We start from the raw sequence: 19,966 nt of genomic DNA on the forward strand, positions 1-19,966 counted from the left end.
CCGGACGTGTTTCAGGAGTTCTGTCGCCGCTGGGGGACGCCGGACGTCGACCTGATGGCGTCACGGCACAACAACAAAGCTCCGGTTTTCATGGCACGGTCTCACGATCACCGAGCTCTGGCGGCAGACGCCCTAGTTCAAGATTGGTCGCAGTTCCGGCTACCTTATGTTTTCCCACCTCTGGCATTGTTGCCCAGAGTGCTCCGCAAAATCAGGTCCGACTGCCGCCGCGCCATTCTCGTCGCTCCAGACTGGCCAAGGAGGTCGTGGTACCCGGATCTGTGGCATCTCACGGTAGGCCAACTATGGGCGCTACCAGACCGTCCAGACTTGCTGTCTCAAGGGCCGTTTTTCCATCTGAATTCTGCGGCCCTGAACCTGACTGTGTGGCCATTGAGTCCTGGATCCTAGGGACCTCAGGTTTTGTCTCATGAAGTTGTTGCCACCATGAGACAGGCTAGGAAACCATCCTCCGCCAAAATCTACCACAGGACGTGGAAGATATTCCTATCGTGGTGCTCTGCTCAGGGAGTTTCTCCCTGGCCATTTGCATTGCCTATTTTTCTTTCCTTCCTGCAGTCTGGGTTGGAAAAAGGTTTGTCGCTTAGCTCTCTTAAAGGTCAAGTCTCCGCGCTATCCGTATTTTTTCAGAAACGCCTAGCGCGACTTCCTAAAGTACGCACGTTCATGCAAGGGGTTTGTCATATTGTCCCCCCTTACAAGCGGCCATTGGAACCCTGGGATCTGAACAAGGTTCTAATTGCTCTCCAGAAGCCGCCTTTCGAGCCTATGAAAGAGATTTCCTTTTCTCGGCTTTCTCAGAAAGTGGCTTTTCTAGTGGCGGTCACGTCTCTTCGGAGAGTGTCAGAGCTGGCGGCGTTATCTTGCAAATCTCCCTTCCTGGTGTTTCACCAAGACAAGGTAGTTCTGCGTCCAATTCCAGAGTTTCTTCCCAAGGTGGTATCTTCCTTTCATCTCAATCAGGATATCACTTTACCATCTTTGTGTCCGCATCCAGTTCACCAATTTGAAAAGGGTTTACATCTGTTGGACCTGGTGAGGGCACTCAGGATCTACATTTCCCGCACGGCGCCTCTGCGCCGTTCGGATGCACTCTTTATCCTGGTCGCTGGTCAGCATAAAGGGTCGCAAGCTTCCAAATCCACCCTTGCGCGGTGGATCAAGGAACCAATTCTTCACGCCTACCGTTCTGCTGGGCTTCCGATTCCTTCTGGACTGAAGGCCCATTCTACCAGAGCCGTAGGTGCGTCCTGGGCATTACGGCATCAGGCTACGGCTCAGCAGGTGTGCCAGGCGGCTACCTGGTCGAGTCTGCACACTTTTACCAAGCATTATCAGGTGCATACCTACGCTTCGGCAGATGCCAGCCTAGGTAGACAAGTCCTTCAGGCGGCGGTGGCCCACCTGTAAGAAAGGGCTGCTTGACAGCCCTATCACGAGGTATTCTTTTACCCACCCAGGGACTGCTTTTGGACGTCCCAATTGTCTGGGTCTCCCAATTAGGAGCGAAAAAGAAGGGAATTTTGTTTACTTACCGTAAATTCCTTTTCTTCTAGCTCCAATTGGGAGACCCAGCACCCGCCCTGTTTTTCTTAGGGTATTGGTTTTTCGGGTGCACATGTTGTTCATGTTGATAAGTTCTGTTCTCCGATATTGTCTATCGGATTGAATTTGTTTTTGAAACAGTTATTGGCTTTCCTCCTTCTTGCTTTTGCACTAAAACTGAGGGACCCGTGCTCCCACGGGAGGGTGTATAGCCAGAAGGGGAGGGGCCTTACACTTTTAAGTGTAGTACTTTGTGCGGCCTCCGGAGGCAGTAGCTATACACCCAATTGTCTGGGTCTCCCAATTGGAGCTAGAAGAAAAGGAATTTACGGTAAGTAAACATTCCCTTCTTCAGCCTCTTGGTTCGGCCTTCCACATCAGTCATGATCTCTCATGTGGCCCTTCAGGATTTTAGTTCGCCATCTGTGGCATATGATGTTTCAATTGCTTTTTATTGCCCCTTTTGCAATTTTCCCATTCCATGGTTCCCATCTTCCCCAGTTTGACACTTACCCTGTGGGATATATACCGTATTTTTCGGATTATAAGACACACTTTTCCTCCCAAAAATTTGGGAGGAAAATGAGGGGCGCGTCTTAAAATCCGAATATAGCTTACCGGGGGGAGGGGCTGTCTGCATGGCGACTGGGTGCGTGCGGGCGACCGGGTGCCTGTCGGTGCCGGCTGCCTCTCTGTCCTGGAGGCCGGCTGCCTCGCTGTGCGGCAGGTGTCAGTGTATTCGCGGTCCCAGTTTCAAATGATGGCGCCGAGAGTGAGCACATGCGCAGATGGAGCCCTTGGATGAGAGCACCATCTGTGCATGCGCTGCTCCAGGCGCCATCATTTGAACCGGGACCACAGACAGACTGGGACACTCGCCGCACCCGCCTGCTCCACCACGGACCCGCCGCAACCTCTGCCTCCTGTGACCCTGCCTCACCACCACTGCTGCTCCCCTCCGGTAAGACAACACCGGAGTATTAGACGGACCTCATTTTTATTTTATTTTTCTCTAAATTTGGTGTGCGTCTTATAATCCGGTGCGTCTTATAAAACGAAAAATACAGTATGTAAATATCTTATTAGGATATATATGGCCATTTCTTGCAATTTCGGACTTGGAAATACTGAAAGTTTTTTTTTTTTTTTGTTTTTTTTTTTTAATTTATATCGCCAATGGTTTGTAATGAGCATTATTCCTTATGGGAGCCACAGCTTTCAGTCACCGCTCTATATACTGAGCAGCGTCTGTAAGGCCGGCACTGATTGACAGCTCGCTCTGCAGTGTATCAGTCGTGCTGGTATGACTGACAGCCACCGCTGTCTAAAGGTGCGTTCCTACGATCAGTGTTTCTTCGGCGCTCCATTGGGAGACCCAGACGATTGGGTGTATAGCTACTGCCTCCGGAGGCCACACAAAGCATTACACTAAAAAGTGTAAGGCCCCTCCCCTTCTGGCTATACACCCCCCGTGGGATCACGGGATGCTCAGTTTTCAAGCTTTGTGCGAAGGAGGTCAGACATCCACGCATAGCTCCACTGTTTAGTCAGCAGTAGCTGCTGACTATATCGGATGGAAGAAAAGAGGGCCCATATAGGGTCCCCAGCATGCTCCCTTCTCACCCCACTTGCGGTTTGTTAAGGTTGAGGTACCCATTGCGGGTACGGAGGCTGGAGCCCACATGCTGCTTTCCTTCCCCATCCCCCTAAGGGGCTCTGTGGAAGTGGGATCTTACCGGCCCCTAAACCGTGAGGCCGGGCTCCATCCACAGACCCAGAGAACCTGCTGGAGGAGCTGAGTACCGTCAGGGACAAGGCCCTGCAACATTCAGGTACTCTGTGTCCCCGCACAGACAGGCCACGCACACTCCAGACTTGCTGGGTGTGCTAGTGCGCCGGGGGCACTAGCGCTGCGCGCTTGGGTTAGTCACTGCAGCTTAGCTGAGTGACTTTATGTGTTGGGAACTACCGCGCCGGCCGCTCCGGGAGCGGCGGCGCGGCTGGGACTTGTAGTGCGCCGGGGACTCGCGCTGACCGCGCTTTTACGGCGGCAGCGCTCATAAATCTAGTCCCCGGCTTTTGCGGCCTAGCTCCGCTTCGTTCCCGCCCCCTCCCTGTCAATCAGGGAAAGGGAGAGACGCTGTTCTATAGTCAGCGCCGAGGGCTGGAGTCTTATTTACATACTCCAGCCCTCTCACTGGGCACTGTGGGACGCAAGTTTCCCGCTCTTGGTCTAAACACGCCCAGGGCCCGCCCCTCTCCACAGGACGCCGGCAGCCATTCCTGCATGCAGTCTGGCTGGAGAACGGACACAGGCTCTGGGGGACTCAGACAAGGGACTCTGGCGTCCACACACCCGCGTTTATGCGGGCGGTAAGCTGCACATAAGTGCTGGCCCCACTAGTGCCTCAGTGTTATTTGGTGCACTTTTTCCCTGTACCATATATATATTGATATTGCACTGTACGGTCGCTTCTTGGCTTATACCCTATATTGCTCTGAGGAGACAACAACATGTCATCCGCAAAACGCAAGGGTGCCAAGGCACAGGCGGTATGCACTGCTTGTGTCGCATGTGGGGCTAATCTACCGGCAGGTTCCAATGACCCCCATTGTGTGCAATGTTCAATCCCTGTGCCACTTCGGCAGCCAGAGTCTATGGTAGTAGTGGCCCAGGCAGAGACGCCTGTGAACCCTGCCCCGGTGACGGGGACAGAATTTGCAATTTTTGCTGATAAGATGTCTGTGACTATGACAAAAATCCTGGAGACCTTGCAGTCCAGGCCAGTTTCTCAGACCATGGACACGGCTGTGTCTATGCTCCCCGGTCCCCCTCAGTTGGAACTAATCCGTACTTCAAGGGGGTCCCAGGCATCACAGGCTGAAGACTCTGACTCGGATGACAGTCCCAGGCAGCCTAAGCGAGCTCGCTGGGAAAGACCCTCGACGTCATCACACTGGTCAGGGTCTCAACGAGAAGAGTCTCTGTATGAGGAGACAGAAGTGGGTGATCAGGAGTCTAATCCTGACACCGCTCTCAATCTAGATACCCCTGATGGTGACGCAATGGTAAATGACCTTATAGCGGCCATCAATAGACTGTTGGATATTTCTCCCCCAGCCCCTTCAGCAGAGGAGGCAGCTGCACAGCAGGAGAAGTTCCATTTTCGGTATCCCAAGCGTAAATTGAGTACTTTTCTGGACCACTCTGACTTCAGAGAATCAGTCCAGAAACATCATGCTTATCCAGACAAGCGTTTCTCCAAACGTCTTAAGGATACCCGTTATCCCTTTCCCCCTGACGTGGTCAAACGCTGGACCCAGTGTCCAAAGGTGGATCCCCCAATATCCAGGCTTGCGGCTAGATCCATAGTTGCAGTGGAGGATGGGGCTTCACTTAAAGATGCCAATGACAGACTGATGGACCTGTGGTTGAAATCTGTCTATGAAGCTATCGGCGCGTCGTTTGCTCCAGCATTCGCGGCCGTGTGGGCACTCCAAGCTATTTCAGCTGGTCTGGCGCAGGTGGACTCTCTCATACGTCCAGCAGTGCCGCAAGTGGCGTCCTTAACTACGCAAATGACTGCGTTTGCGACATACGCTATCAATGCAGTACTGGACTCTACGAGCCGTACCTCAATGGCGTCCGCCAACTCTGTGGTTTTGCGCAGAGCCTTGTGGTTAAAGGAATGGAAAGCAGATTCTGCTTCCAAGAAATGTTTAACCAGCTTGCCGCTATCTGGAGACAGACTGTTTGGTGAGCAATTGGCTGAAATCATTAAACAGTCCAAGGGTAAGGACTCCTCCTTACCCCAGCCCAGATCAAGCAAACCTCAACAGAGGAAGTGGCAGTCGAGGTTTCGGTCCTTTCGAGGCTCGGGCAAGCCCCAATTCTCCTCGTCCAAAGGGACTCAGAAGGAGCAAAGGAGCTCAGATGCCTGGCGGGCTCACTCACGCCCCAAGAAAGCAACCGGAGGAACCGCTTCCAAGCCGGCTGCCTCATGACTTTCGGCCTCCTCTCTCCGCATCCTCGGTCGGTGGCAGGCTCTCCCGCTTTTGCGACATTTGGCTGCCACAGGTCAAGGACCGGTGGGTAACAGACATTTTGTCTCACGGGTACAGGATAGAGTTCAGTTCTCGTCCTCCGCCTCGGTTCTTCAGAACTTCCCCACATCCCGACCGAGCAGATGCCCTTCTGCAGGCGGTGGGCTCTCTAAGAGCAGAAGGAGTGGTGATCCCTGTCCCTCTTCAGGAACAAGGGCAAGGTTTTTACTCCAATCTCTTTGTGGTGCCAAAAAAGGACGGCTCATTCCGTCCTGTTCTGGACCTAAAACTGCTCAACAAGCATGTGAACGCCAGGCGGTTCCGGATGGAATCCCTCCGCTCCGTCATTGCCTCAATGTCTCAAGGAGATTTCCTTGCATCAATAGACATCAAAGATGCTTATCTCCACGTGCCGATTGCTACAGAGCACCAACGCTTTCTACGTTTCGTGATAGGAGACGACCATCTTCAATTCGTAGCTCTGCCATTTGGTCTGGCGACAGCCCCACGGGTTTTCACCAAGGTCATGGCGGCAGTGGTAGCAATCTTGCACTCTCAGGGACACTCGGTGATCCCTTACTTAGACGATCTGCTTGTCAAAGCACCCTCTCAAGACGCATGCCAACTCAGCCTGAATGTTGCGCTGGAGACTCTCCAGACTTTCGGGTGGATCATCAACTTTTCAAAGTCCAATCTGTCACCGACCCAATCACTAACGTATCTTGGCATGGAGTTTCATACTCTCTCAGCGATAGTGAAGCTTCCGCTAGACAAGCAGCGGTCACTGCAGACAGGGGTGCAGTCTCTCCTTCAAGGTCAGTCGCACCCCTTAAGGCGCCTCATGCACTTCCTAGGGAAGATGGTGGCAGCAATGGAGGCAGTCCCGTTTGCGCAGTTTCATCTGCGCCCACTTCAGTGGGACATTCTCCGCCAATGGGACGGGAAGTCAACATCCCTGGACAGGGAAGTCTCCCTTTCCCAGACGACCAAGGACTCTTTGCAGTGGTGGCTTCTTCCCACCTCTGTATCACAGGGAAGATCCTTCCTACCCCCATCCTGGGCAGTAGTCACGACGGACGCGAGTCTGTCAGGGTGGGGAGCAGTTTTTCTCCACCACAGGGCTCAGGGTACGTGGACTCAGCAGGAGTCCACCCTTCAGATCAATGTTCTGGAAATCAGGGCAGTGTATCTGGCCCTACTAGCCTTCCAGCAGTGGCTGGAAGGAAAGCAGATCCGAATTCAGTCGGACAACTCCACAGCGGTGGCATACATCAACCACCAAGGAGGGACACGCAGTCGGCAAGCCTTCCAGGAAGTCCAGCGGATTCTGATGTGGGTGGAGGACAGAGCATCCACCATATCCGCGGTTCACATCCCGGGCGTGGAAAACTGGGAAGCAGACTTCCTAAGTCGCCAGGGTATGGACGCAGGGGAGTGGTCCCTTCACCCAGACGCGTTTCAGGAAATCTGTCACCGCTGGGGGGTGCCGGATGTCGACCTAATGGCGTCTCGGCACAACAACAAGGTCCCGACCTTCATGGCGCGGTCTCGCGATCAAAGAGCTCTGGCGGTAGACGCCTTGGTGCAAGATTGGTCGCAGTTCCGGCTCCCTTATGTGTTTCCACCTCTGGCACTCTTGCCCAGAGTGCTACGCAAGATCAGATCCGATTGCAGCCGCGTCATACTCGTCGCCCCAGACTGGCCGAGGAGGTCGTGGTACCCGGATCTGTGGCATCTCACGGTCGGCCAACCGTGGGCACTACCAGACCGACCAGACTTACTGTCCCAAGGGCCGTTTTTCCATCGGAATTCTGCGGCCCTGAACCTGACTGTGTGGCCATTGAGTCCTGGATCCTAGCGTCTTCAGGATTATCCCAAGGGGTCGTTGCCACCATGAGACAGGCTAGGAAGCCCACGTCTGCTAAGATATACCACAGAACGTGGAAGATATTCTTATCCTGGTGCTCGGCTCAGGGAGTGTCTCCCTGGCCATTTGCATTGCCTACTTTTCTTTCTTTCCTGCAATCTGGGTTAGAAAAAGGTTTGTCGCTCGGCTCCCTTAAAGGGCAAGTCTCGGCGCTATCCGTCTTTTTTCAGAAGCGTCTAGCACGACTTTCTAAGGTGCGCACGTTCCTGCAGGGGGTTTGTCATATCGTACCCCCGTACAAGCGGCCGTTAGATCCATGGGATCTGAACAGGGTGCTGGTTGCCCTCCAGAAGCCGCCCTTCGAGCCTCTGAGGGATGTTTCACTTTCTCGACTATCACAGAAAGTGGCTTTTCTGGTAGCGATCACATCTCTTCGGAGAGTGTCTGAGCTAGCAGCGCTGTCATCCAAGGCTCCTTTCCTGGTCTTCCACCAGGACAAGGTAGTGCTGCGCCCCATTCAGGAGTTTCTCCCTAAGGTGGTATCCTCTTTTCATCTAAATCAGGATATCTCATTGCCTTCCTTTTGTCCTCATGCAGTTCATCGGTATGAGAAGGATTTACATTTGTTAGATCTGGTGAGAGCACTCAGAATCTACATTTCCCGCACGGCGCCCCTGCGCCGCGCCGATGCACTCTTTGTCCTTGTCGCTGGTAAGCGCAAAGGGTCGCAGGCTTCCAAAGCCACCCTGGCTCGATGGATCAAAGAACCAATTCTTGAAGCCTACCGTTCTGCTGGGCTTCCGGTTCCTTCAGGGCTAAAGGCCCACTCAACCAGAGCCGTGGGTGCGTCCTGGGCATTACGACACCAGGCTATGGCTCAACAGGTGTGCCAGGCAGCCACCTGGTCGAGTCTGCACACTTTCACCAAACATTATCAGGTGCATACCTATGCTTCGGCGGACGCCAGCCTAGGTAGAAGAGTCCTGCAGGCGGCAGTTGTCTCCCCGTAGGGGAGGGCTGTCTTTGCAGCTCTAACATGAGGTATTTCTTTACCCACCCAGGGACTGCTTTTGGACGTCCCAATCGTCTGGGTCTCCCAATGGAGCGCCGAAGAAGAAGGGAATTTTGTTACTTACCGTAAATTCCTTTTCTTCTAGCTCCTATTGGGAGACCCAGCACCCACCCTGTTGTCCTTCGGGATTTTTGGTTTTTTCGGGTACACATGTTGTTCATGTTGAACGGTTTTCAGTTCTCCGATGTTACTCGGAGTGAATTTGTTTAAACCAGTTATTTGCTTTCCTCCTTCTTGCTTTAGCACTAAAACTGAGCATCCCGTGATCCCACGGGGGGTGTATAGCCAGAAGGGGAGGGGCCTTACACTTTTTAGTGTAATGCTTTGTGTGGCCTCCGGAGGCAGTAGCTATACACCCAATCGTCTGGGTCTCCCAATAGGAGCTAGAAGAAAAGGAATTTACGGTAAGTAACAAAATTCCCTTCTTTGTTCAGCTGTGTCCGAAATGCTGCGATGTACAGTGCAAGCACAGTGGATGGGATTTCTAGAAATCCCGTGTCCACTGTGCATGTACAGCCCGCAGTGTATACTGCCACGCAGTGCGGTTCTCAGAGCTTGAAGCATGTCAATTCTTTGCTGTGGAGACGCAAGCATCCTTCACAGGAAGAATAGAAGAGAGACCGCAGCACCCGAACCCTGATTGTGGACACAGGCAGCTGTGGTCTCCTGCAAAGGAGACCAGGACCCATTGCATCCAGCATGCAGCGGGTCCTGATCATGGGCACGTACCTTAACATTATTAACCTCCACATTAACACCGTATCTGCTGCGCAGTTGCTCCTTGGGGGACATGATTGGCTCCTTTTAAACTATATACTCTTTGGGGACTGTGAACATACGGTCACTTAATCTATATGGTAATGTTGTGAAATGAATCTTCTACAGCTGAACGTACTCTCTTTATGGCAGGTACGGAAGCCTTCATTAGGCTTTGTTCACACACGGCTTTTTTTGGTAAGCTATTGCTGCGTTTTTTAGCTGCAGATTTGTCTTGGTTTTATGCAAATCCATGCTAATAAAATGCTGCTTTTTACAGTCCCAGCAAAGTCTGAGATTTTTTAAACCAATTTTTTTTTCTAGACTGTTTTGTCAAATACCTGCATTTTTGGTCAGGTTTTTAAAGAATGAGCATGTCAATTCTTTGCTGCAGACTTGCTGCGTTTTTTCATTGATAAAACCCATTTTGTAGAAAAAAAAACCAGCAAATCCGCACCAGATCTGCAGCAAAAATGCAGATGACTCAAAGGAGATTTCCTGCCACAAAATCAGGTTTTTTTGTCAGGGAAAAAAAACTTCCCAAAAAAAAGTCCTGTGTGAACATAGCCTCACACTCCCAACTCCTGTGGCATCCTGTCAGCTCCCCATAATAGTGTCAGGTTGATAGGCGCCAAATGGCAACTGAAATGTTTATTCCCTTTAAATGCCACAGTCATGCTGTCTAGAAGCATTTAATAGGTTAACCTATGTGATCAGAGCTAGGTGCGATAGCATCAGTAACTCTCGGGCGCTGGTAATGTTCCCATTTGAGACTTAGCCCATATACCCGGCGCAGACTGCGCATGTCAAATTAAGCTGCAGGTTTTTTTTCTTGACATGTCGCTTGTGCAAAGCTGGAGAGATATAGCTCTGGGCAGCCTGCCCTATGGCTTTGTGCGCACATCTTGTTGATGAGTTTTTTGAGAGGAGACTGATCAGAACCTCTGTCTGTAAAGAGTTTGGCATTTTTAAGTATTCAAAAGTTTCCTCCCAGTTTCTGCTTGAAAAACTCGACAAAAAAAAGTGTGCACAAAGCCTTGCAGTGCTGTGTAGTTTTATCAGCTGTAATATCTGAAGTACAGCAGTGTTGGTGGTGGTTATTTTATTTTTTCCATGGCGGTATTTACTGTGTCCTGTGTTTTTGCAGCGTGAGCCGCAGTGAGCGCAGTGGTAGATACGGGTCAGCGTTTGAAAGAGACGATCGTGATGACAGGGTGTCCAGAAACAGGCGCCGGGACTCCAACGACTACAAAAGATACCGGGATGACAGGGACGATAGATACGATGATTACCGGGATTACGACAGTCCTGAAGTAAGTGCTGCAAGTATATCTCCTATCAGTATGGACCCTGCACCTGCCTGTTATGTCTCCAGATTGCAGAATTTTCTGCAGAATAATCTAACCTCTGTTCCTCACAGCGCGATCGAGATCGTGAGCGAAGGAACAGCGACCGCTCAGAAGATGGTTACCATTCAGACGGTGACTACACGGACCATGACTATCGCAATGATTACTATATGGATGAGAAGGAGAGCAAAACCATCATGCTGAGAGGTCTCCCTATAAACATCAGTGAGAGCGATGTGAGTGTACACAATGTACTCTGTACAGAACAGACTCAGGACTCGCTCTGTTGCCTCTGCGGCATAAATTGGCATCGGGCGATGTTCTCTGCGGCCTGTGCTTGGGATTTCTTACATGCAATTAGTCATTCGATTCTTGTGACCCAAGTCATGGGCTGGATGAATCAGGAAGCAGCTTATATTGGAGAGATGAACGTTGTCCGGCTCTGGCTGACTTTCATCTTTGCATCACTTTAACCCCTTAATGACCGCAGGCAGTAATATTATGTCCTAGCGGTCATAGTATTACTGCCCGCGGTCTGCTGCCGGCAGCTTGCCGCGATCGGCGCACATCTCAGCTGATTATCACAGCTGAGATACCTGCCTGCTAGGCAAGAGCAGAATCGTTATTTGCTCGTGCCGGTTTTAACCCCTTAAATGGCGCTGTCAATATGTGACGGCGCCATTATAACTGCATCGGCGGTAAACATTTACTTACCGGCTGATACCGGAAGTCACGTGACGTGATCACGTGACTTCCTGTGGTTGTCATGGTAGCCCAGGGTCATGTGATGACTCCTGTAGCTCACATGAATTACTTTCGGTTCACCCGGCCCGGAGCTGAGTGAGGTAGAAAATTAGCATATCTGCTGTATACAGCTGTATTACTGTGATCAGCAGATATGGCAGAGCGATCGGATTGTTGATCCATATAGCCCTCTAGGGGGACAAGTAAAATAAAAAAAAATGTTAAAAAAAAAAACTAAGTTCAAATCACCACCCTTTCGCCCCATTGAAAATTAAAGGGTTAAAAAAAAAAATATATACACACATCTGGTATCGCCGCGTTCAGAAATGCCCGATCTATCAAAATATAAAATCAATCTAATTGGTAAACAGCGTAGCGGCAAAAAAAATTCCAACCGCCAAAATTGTTTTTTTTGGTCGCCACAAATTTTGCGCAAAATGCAATAACAGGCGATAAAAAACGTAACATCTGCGCAAAAATTGTACCTTTAGAAACGTCAGCCTGAGATGCAAAAAATAAGCCGTCACTGCGATATAGATCCCGAAAAATGAGAACGCTAAGGGTCACGGAATATGGCGTAAATCGTGCGCCACTTTTTTCGGACAAACTTTTGATTTTAATTTAATTTTATTTTTTTTAACCCCTTCTATAAAAGTAAACCTATACATGTTTGACGTCTACAAACTCGCACTGACCTCAGGCAGCACACCCACACATCAGTTTTAACATATAGTGGATACAGTATCTCAAAAACTTTTTTTTATTTTTGCAATTTTTTTCCGCATTTGGATTTATTTTTGCCGTTTTCCAGTACGTTATATGGTAAAACTTATGGTTTCATTTAAAAGTACAGCTCGTTCCGCAAAAAAATAATCCCTCACATGACCATATTGACTGAAAAATAAAAAAAGTTACGTGTCTCGGAAAAATAATAGCGAAAAAAACAAACGGAAAGCGAAAAGTCGGCCAGTCGTGAAGGGGTTAATTGATTGACCAAGGTCACCTGTTATACACTCGAGAGCGACCTGTCAATCAAATAAGGAGATGCGTGGGGGGAAGCCAGCAAGGGCAGCGCTGGATTAGTCAGGTTTCCGGGCAAATCTTGAAACGTTTTGTTCTGACGTGTAGAAGTGTATCAGATATCACCGGGCTGCAGCTGTGTTTTGGGCACCATGAATCCAATGACAAGTTCCCTTTTCGTCTCGGACACAAAGCTGGTATTATGCAACGTAGAAGATTTTCTAGAAAATCCGTCGAAAGCCATGGAAAATCCGCTGTGCATGCGCTGAAGGAATGTGCAACGACATTTGTTGGTGTCGTTTGTCCTAGACGAAGATTTCCTTTATTGTAGTGTTGTCTGACAAGTCTTCTTTCTGTCTAGTGATGGCTGAGCTGGGTTGTCAGGGCTGTGGGCACATTGTTGGATGGAGGGATCACCTCGGTTGTCTAGTGATGGCTGAGCTGGGTTGTCAGGGCTGTGGGCACATTGTTGGATGGAGGGATCACCTCATCTGTCTAGTGATGGCTGAGCTGTGTTGTCAGGGCTGTGGGCACATTGTTGAATGGAGGGATCACCTCGTCTGTCTGGTGATGGCTGAGCTGGGTTGTCGGGGCTTTGGGGACATTGTTGGATGGAGGGATCACCTCATCTGTCTGGTGATGGCTGAGCTGGGTTGTCGGGGCTTTGGGGACATTGTTGGATGGAGGGATCACCTCGTCTGTCTGGTGATGGCTGAGCTGGGTTGTCAGGGCTGTGGGCACATTGTTGGATGGAGGGATCACCTCATCTGTCTAGTGACGGAGCGGAGTTGTCAGGGCTGTGGGCACATTGTTGGATGGAGGGATCACCTCGTCTGTCTGGTGATGGCTGAGCTGGGTTGTCGGGGCTTTGGGGACATTGTTGGATGGAGGGATCACCTCGTCTGTCTAGTGATGGAGCTGAGTTGTCAGGGCTTTGGGGACATTGTTGTCCTATGTGACTGGATGGAAGGATCCCCTCATCTGGGCTCTGGGCTTCTGTTGTCGGTGGCCTTGTGATGTCTACGGCCATGTTTTCCTTTATTCATCCTTTGCTTTGCTGCTGCCTTTATAGATTCGAGAATTGGTGGATTCCTTTGAAGGCCCCCAGCCTGCAGACGTGAGGCTGATGAAGAGAAAGACAGGTGAGATTGTATCCGGCGTGATGTGGCGCACTCCCACATGTCTTATGTTCCCACCTTTTGAGATTGCTTTCCCTGGGGACTAGCCCCCTCTTCACCCCATACACCATCAGGTACTGATTGGACTTGCCATGGCTAAGGAACCTCTTCTATGTATTGTCGGCATCATTTCTTGTGTGGGGGTTAGATATTTTGGGGTGTATTGTTTTGCGCATGACTCTTTCACCACCCTATTGTCTGCTGACAACCTCGGCTACTGCAGCTTTGTCTCCAGCATGTGGATTGCTGCCTTCCCATAGCCGCTCAGTCCAGGTGGTGAAATGTGTAGTTTGCTGAGGCTCCTTTTCATGGCAACCCATGTAAGACAGATAACAGGACTGCAGCCATGGAAGCCATGCCATAAAGCACTGCTAGAACCATGGGCTTTGTCAGGTGGAGAGATGCAGCTTTGTTTTCTGTAAAAGGAAGTGACTAACACTAGTATCCCGTCTATATCTGAATGCTGTCTCTAGGTTTAAGCCGCGGTTTCGCCTTCGTGGAGTTTTATCACTTGCAAGATGCTACCAGCTGGATGGAAGCCAATCAGGTTGCTTCACTCGCCAAGTCTAGAATACTCCTGAGAAATGGCACATGACATATGTCTGTAACCGAGATCGAAAAGCAGGAGGCGGCTGGGGGGAGGGGGTGAAGGGAGAGGCTCAGGATTCAGGTGATCACGGGGACGCGCTCTCTGTACATTAAAGCTGTGGCCCTTGCCCATTGCTATGTAGATGTTTTCCTCTGATCAGCTGCCGCCTCTCATGAGGGCTGCGTATTACAGATGGGACCTGGCTGCAGTAAACTGGAAGCAGACGCCCAAAATGTCACCTTACTGGTCTGCACTATAGAAGCCTATGCCTGGACATGCGGGGTCCAGCAGACGAGCAGCCCTTTAATGTATGCAGAGCCTTAGTGTATGGTCGGCATGATGTGCAGGTCCCCCCTCTCCCTGGGTTACTGCTGAGTACATCTGACAGACACATGTTCTGTAATAACTCCACATGGGCCGCACAGCTAGCTACTGCTGGTACCACGCAATGGGCTCACTAGCAGCCAACATAGATGGGCATATATATACGGGACACATGACAGGAGCCAATGATAAGCCCCTCCCCGGCTCCAATAGTCTGTAAGGAATGTAATATCTGACATGAAGAGACTATTTGCCGTGTGTAATCGCACAGCCCTAGTAACATCAGGGATCCTCCATGGATTTCAGGGCTGTGACTCCAAACATTTCAAGATAACGTGCAAAGCAAACCTGAAGCCCCACATTGTATCCCAATTTCAGGGCCGGGGGTAGCGGGGAGGTGATGTTTATGGTATAAGAATATGATTTGTGCACCCAAAATAAGCTTTTCATGGTTTCCTCACCTTGACCCTTCCTGTGGCAGAAGAGGCGGCCTATTGCGCCCTGTGGCCTTGAGAAGTGGTTGGGCATGAGGGGATCGTCTCTGATAATCATGTGTACTTACAGATGCCATGCTCAGATTGGGAATACTGCGTGCAGTATTAAGACTTTCATCTGGAGCCCCACGCCCTTGACTTTACCTGCAACCCCACTCTTTCTGTTTCTTCCATCGGCAGCTCTGTGCGCCTCTGAATCCCTTTCCTCTATCCGCCCCTTGTGGTGGGGGCTGGCAAAGCCGTTAGTTGGCAGTGGGTGGTCCTTCCCCACATGGTCGTCCATTTTAGTCGGGAGATCATTCCCCTCCGCCAGGGGATAATGTCTGCTCATCACGATGCTGGGAGTAACATGACCCTTTTTTATGTTCTTGCAGAAAAAGCTGGTGATCCAGGGGAAGACCATCGCCATGCATTACAGCAACCCCCGCCCCAAGTTTGAGGACTGGCTGTGTAACAAGGTGAGGGCATGAGGTTACAGAGTATACATGGGAGTGTTGGGGGCAATAGAACAGCAAACATTAAGTGCAAAGCTCTCTGGTTTTATAGTGCGGCCTCTACAACTTTCGAAGAAGACTAAAATGCTTCCGCTGTGGAGCAGCCAAGACCGGTGAGTGTCTGAGCCGTGCCGGGCACCTCTGTGTTATCTGCGCTATTTCTCTGCTGTGCTGATGTGGAGCACATGTTCAGTAATGCCGATCTGCGGACCACCACTTGTTTTCCATGCGCTGAAGCTGCTCTTTCTCTTCCGCCAGAGTCTGATGTTGAGGCGCCTTCTGGAGCATCGGAAGCCCCTCAGTCGGTGGATTACTACAGTGACAGTAAGTGTTTGTACCAGTTTTTGTAGCGTATTGTGCACCCCCGGTAGATCAGACCGGCAGATATCAGAGCCACGCTGCTATCCCTACCCTTTTACCAATCCCATGTGCCCCTTTCAGTATTAATGTGTCTTAAGCCATTTTACATCCAGTAAACACTATGTGAGAGGGCCCTGTACCCCATTATTTACACCCGAGTGACTACCATGGCAATAATCTAATGAGCTGTTGGAGCCGTCTGGCCGTGCGGCCCGCTCTGCAGGGAGGTGTAAGCGTCCGTAGTGTCTAGTAATCCATGCTATGACTGATCAGTTGTTACCTGTGTGGGGGGTTTGGTGGAATTTCTGGTCTCCCCTTTTAATAAACAGCTGGGTGTAACCTTATTAGGTGGCTATGTATCCTCAGCCATTATCCTGCGTAACATCGGGCCACACACAGTGGTGGACTCTATACTGTCGGCCCTGGCTCCTTATGTATCACTGGTGGTGAGCAATATCCGACTGATCAAAGACAAGCAGACTCAGCAGAACCGCGGCTTTGCCTTCATACAGCTGCCCTCCTCGCTGGTAAGTGCCGGTGTTGCATATTCTTCCAAAATACTGGCGGCTACATGGGATAACGCATCATTCGTCCCCTACAGGAAGCGTCGCAGCTGCTGCAGATCCTCCAGACTCTTCACCCTCCTCTAAAAATTGATGGGAAAACAATTGGCGTTGATTTTGCCAAGAGTGCAAGAAAGTGAGTTCAAGAGTACGAAAAGTAAAATGTCCTCCTCTCCCACCCATAGCCCCCTCCTCTCCCACCCATTCGTATATGGAAATTTCATCCAGTCCCTAAACATAGAAACCCCCCGTGCTGTTGGGTCGGTGCCCCAGTGATGGGCTGGGAGAATAATCTCTCCGTTGTTCCTCAGGGATCTTGTGCTGCTGGATGGGAACAGGGTCAGTGCGTTCTCTGTAGCGAGCACGGCGATAGCGGCGGCTCAGTGGTCGTCCACACAGGTAATCCCCGGACTAGGAATCAGCAGATACCTGAGTGCACGGTACAGACGCGATATCGGCAGTGATGGATGCTCTTTATAATCGATTGTCACTTTATACTTTTTATTTTAGGCTCAGCAGAGCGGGGACAGTGCAGAATATGGATATTCGCAACAAGGGCAGGAGGGGTATCAGTACGGACAGGTAGGCACTGCTCCAGCCTGAGCCCTCTGTGTAGTTCATAATGGCGCTAATGAGGGTTGTCTTTACAGTATTCCCAGGAATATCAGCAGGCGTACCAGGGTGGAGAGCAGGGAGCCTCTGCAGAAGGCAGCACACAAGCAACCACTACCACGACGGCAGCCGTGGTGTGCCAGAGTCCGCAGCTTTACCAGCAACCTGGATCTCCGGTGAGTGTCGGGCCGGGGAAGAGGTACCCACTGAACATTGAGGCCTCAACTAGTGTTCACACATGATCACTGAGAAATGTTGGCTGTAGCAATCTTGTATCTCCATTCTAGACACAGCCAAGCACCAGTGCTACCACCAGCGCAGCCCCTACAACGCCCACTACAGAAGAAACGCCTGCTGCAAACACCATAATCCCGGGTGTGAAATACGGTATGTGTACTACCGTTGCGGCACACCTGGATGTGCCTGCAGTGCTGGGTGTAATAGTTTGTCACCATGTGTTCGGCAGCTGTTCCAGACACCTCCACCTACCAGTATGACGAATCGTCGGGGTACTACTACGACCCTCAGACTGGTCTGTACTACGATCCCAATTCTCAGGTAAGGAAGTTTTTCACACTATCAGATGCCTGAAATGCGTAGGGTCGTGTACAAGTCCTGTCCTCTCTCCATAGTATTACTACAACTCTGCGTCCCAGCAATACCTGTACTGGGATGGGGAGAAGCAGACGTATCTGCCTGCCCCAGAGGGCACCGGACAGGGCACCGCACCGGCCAACGGGGCAGCGGCCGCCGCAGCAAACAAGGAGGGCAAGGAGAAGAAAGAAAAGCCAAAAAGCAAAACTGCCCAGCAGGTATCCGTGACCCGACCTACTCTCCTTTGCCTCTTGCCCATATCCCCGTATGTATGACTCAGGAGCTTGGTTTCCCTCAGATTGCGAAAGACATGGAGCGTTGGGCAAAGAGCCTAAATAAGCAGAAGGAAAACTTCAAGAACAGCTTCCAGCCACTGAGTGCCCGGGACGAGGAGCGAAAGGAGTCTGCAGCTGCGGATGCGGGGTTTGCCTTGTTTGAGAAGAAGGTGCATAATTTTCTCTCCTTTTCCTGGTGATGAATATTCACCTGTGTTTTCAATACTAACCAGCTTCTTCTCCCCTCAGCAAGGAGCATTGTTAGAGAGGCAGTTTCTGCCAGACGTGATGATGATGGTGGCGACTACGGAGGAGGAGAAGCCGCCCAAGGTGACAACCCGAGTCTTCTCTGGAGTAGCCTGCCCTTGCTCTGGGGGTGGCTAGTGCTTTGTGTGTATGTTGCCTGCTCTCTAAATGGCTGTGATGTTGGCACAGCGGGCGCTGGTTGCAGCTTACAGCGGTGACAGTGATAATGAAGAGGAAGCAGATCGGCTTCAGGGAATTCTGGATGAGGAAAAGCTAACGGATTGGAAGAAGCTGGCGTGCTTACTGTGCCGCAGACAGTTTCCAAATAAAGACGCCCTGACGAGGCATCAGCAGCTGTCAGATCTCCACAAGGTGAGTGCCGGATCCTCCGCTTCCCTTTATCACCGGCCCTGAACTGCCAAGCAAATACCAGATAATGACTTCTTTATCAAACAGCAAAACCTGGATGTATATAGGAGATCGCGCCTGTCCGATCAAGACCTGGAAGCCCTGGAGCAGCGAGATAGAGAGGTAACGGCGCCATCTGCCGGAGCAATTAAATGGTGTGACGGGGGATGATGTGGTGGTAATTGTGGTTTCCGGATTCACAGGCAAAATACCGGGACCGTGCGGCAGAGAGGAGGGAGAAGTACGGCATTCCTGAGCCACCAGAGCCCAAGCGCAAGAAGCAATATGATGCCGGTGTAGTGTGAGTGCCAGGAGCAAAGGAGCGCGCCAGAGACTGCACCAGGATCTGCCGCCACTCACTCCGCTCTGTTTTCCAGGAACTATGAGCAGCCAACTAAAGACGGGATCGATACTAGCAACATCGGCAACAAGATGCTGCAGGCCATGGGCTGGAAGGAGGGATCAGGGCTGGGCCGAAAGAGTCAGGGAATCACTGCCCCCATCCAGGTGAGGGGGCTGGAGGACGAGGCACTCTTCTTCCGTCTGATCATCACCTGAAACGTTTCCCTCTGTTTCTGGACTGCACCAGAGGGTCACCTCTGTCTAATTTCCACGTAATAACTGTCCCATTTGTTTGCAGGCGCAGGTAAGGATGAGGGGCGCAGGGCTCGGAGCCAAAGGAAGCTCCTATGGTGTCAACACATCAGATTCTTACAAAGATGCCGTCAGGAAAGCCATGTTCGCACGGTTCACAGAAATGGAATGAATGGAGCAGAGGCCGGATGGATTAATAAATATAAACTTTCCCCTCAGGGGCGGTGGTGGTCAGTGGAGCGAGCAGGACAGACCCTGCCGTAATGTAGATATGTACTATACCTCTGTACAGTGTAAATATCTATGTTTTGTGCGATGTTTGTATGTTAGGGGTGTGCGTGACCCGTGTCCCCTCAGTAATAGAGGCTCATCACCCACCCTTTCTACATTTGTACATTTCTCTTTTCCCAAAGAAATAAATTTCGGAGCAAAATTTTGTTAATTCAACGTGCGCTGTGGTTTCTGAAGGTGTGCTGTGCAATCTGCGAAGTGGCCACCAGGTGGCAGCAAAGCCCCACGGATTAAGGCTGCATTACTCTTAGGCTATGTGCGCACTAGTCGTTTTTGCCGCGTTTTTAGCGGCGTTTTTTACCGCGTTTTTGTGCTGAAAACGCAGTGACATTGCTTCCCCAGCAATGTCAATGGGTTTTCATAAGTGCTGTCCCCACACAGCATTTTTTTTTAGCTGCGTTTTTGTGGTGACCACAAAAACGCAGCATGTCAATTATTTCTGCGTTTTTCACTGCGTTTTTCACTCATTGAATTCAATGAGATGTTAAAAACGCAATGAAAAACGCATATAGCCGCGTTTCTATGA

The 19,966-nt window shown here is 50.8% G+C and overlaps 1 protein-coding gene across 4 annotated transcripts in view; it reads left to right on the plus strand.

The window, feature by feature from the left end:
* The window catches only part of RBM5 (RNA binding motif protein 5), a 44,797-nt gene extending 25,206 nt beyond the window's left edge, over nt 1–19,591 (plus strand). For 2 of the 4 annotated variants that reach the window (XM_075321691.1, XM_075321692.1), the window contains exons 3-24: nt 10,453–10,618; nt 10,726–10,890; nt 13,491–13,560; nt 14,070–14,143; nt 15,378–15,461; nt 15,550–15,610; nt 15,756–15,821; nt 16,206–16,384; nt 16,459–16,556; nt 16,732–16,819; nt 16,931–17,002; nt 17,071–17,208; nt 17,320–17,419; nt 17,499–17,590; nt 17,665–17,844; nt 17,925–18,071; nt 18,151–18,231; nt 18,337–18,519; nt 18,604–18,678; nt 18,759–18,856; nt 18,933–19,062; nt 19,196–19,591. In XM_075321691.1, coding sequence (XP_075177806.1) covers nt 10,453–10,618; nt 10,726–10,890; nt 13,491–13,560; nt 14,070–14,143; nt 15,378–15,461; nt 15,550–15,610; nt 15,756–15,821; nt 16,206–16,384; nt 16,459–16,556; nt 16,732–16,819; nt 16,931–17,002; nt 17,071–17,208; nt 17,320–17,419; nt 17,499–17,590; nt 17,665–17,844; nt 17,925–18,071; nt 18,151–18,231; nt 18,337–18,519; nt 18,604–18,678; nt 18,759–18,856; nt 18,933–19,062; nt 19,196–19,321 — 2,473 coding nt within the window. In that variant the 3' untranslated portion in view covers nt 19,322–19,591. Of the gene's footprint in view, nt 1–10,452; nt 10,619–10,725; nt 10,891–13,490; nt 13,561–13,647; nt 14,144–15,377; nt 15,462–15,549; nt 15,611–15,755; nt 15,822–16,205; nt 16,385–16,458; nt 16,557–16,731; nt 16,820–16,930; nt 17,003–17,070; nt 17,209–17,319; nt 17,420–17,498; nt 17,591–17,664; nt 17,845–17,924; nt 18,072–18,150; nt 18,232–18,336; nt 18,520–18,603; nt 18,679–18,758; nt 18,857–18,932; nt 19,063–19,195 lie in introns of those variants that run through there. The other 2 variants (XM_075321693.1, XM_075321695.1) reach the window with 2 other exon arrangements.
* Nucleotides 19,592–19,966: the final 375 nt, after the last annotated feature.

Source organism: Anomaloglossus baeobatrachus, chromosome 8 (assembly GCF_048569485.1).
Source record: "Anomaloglossus baeobatrachus isolate aAnoBae1 chromosome 8, aAnoBae1.hap1, whole genome shotgun sequence".
Classification (NCBI taxonomy): domain Eukaryota; kingdom Metazoa; phylum Chordata; class Amphibia; order Anura; family Aromobatidae; genus Anomaloglossus; species Anomaloglossus baeobatrachus.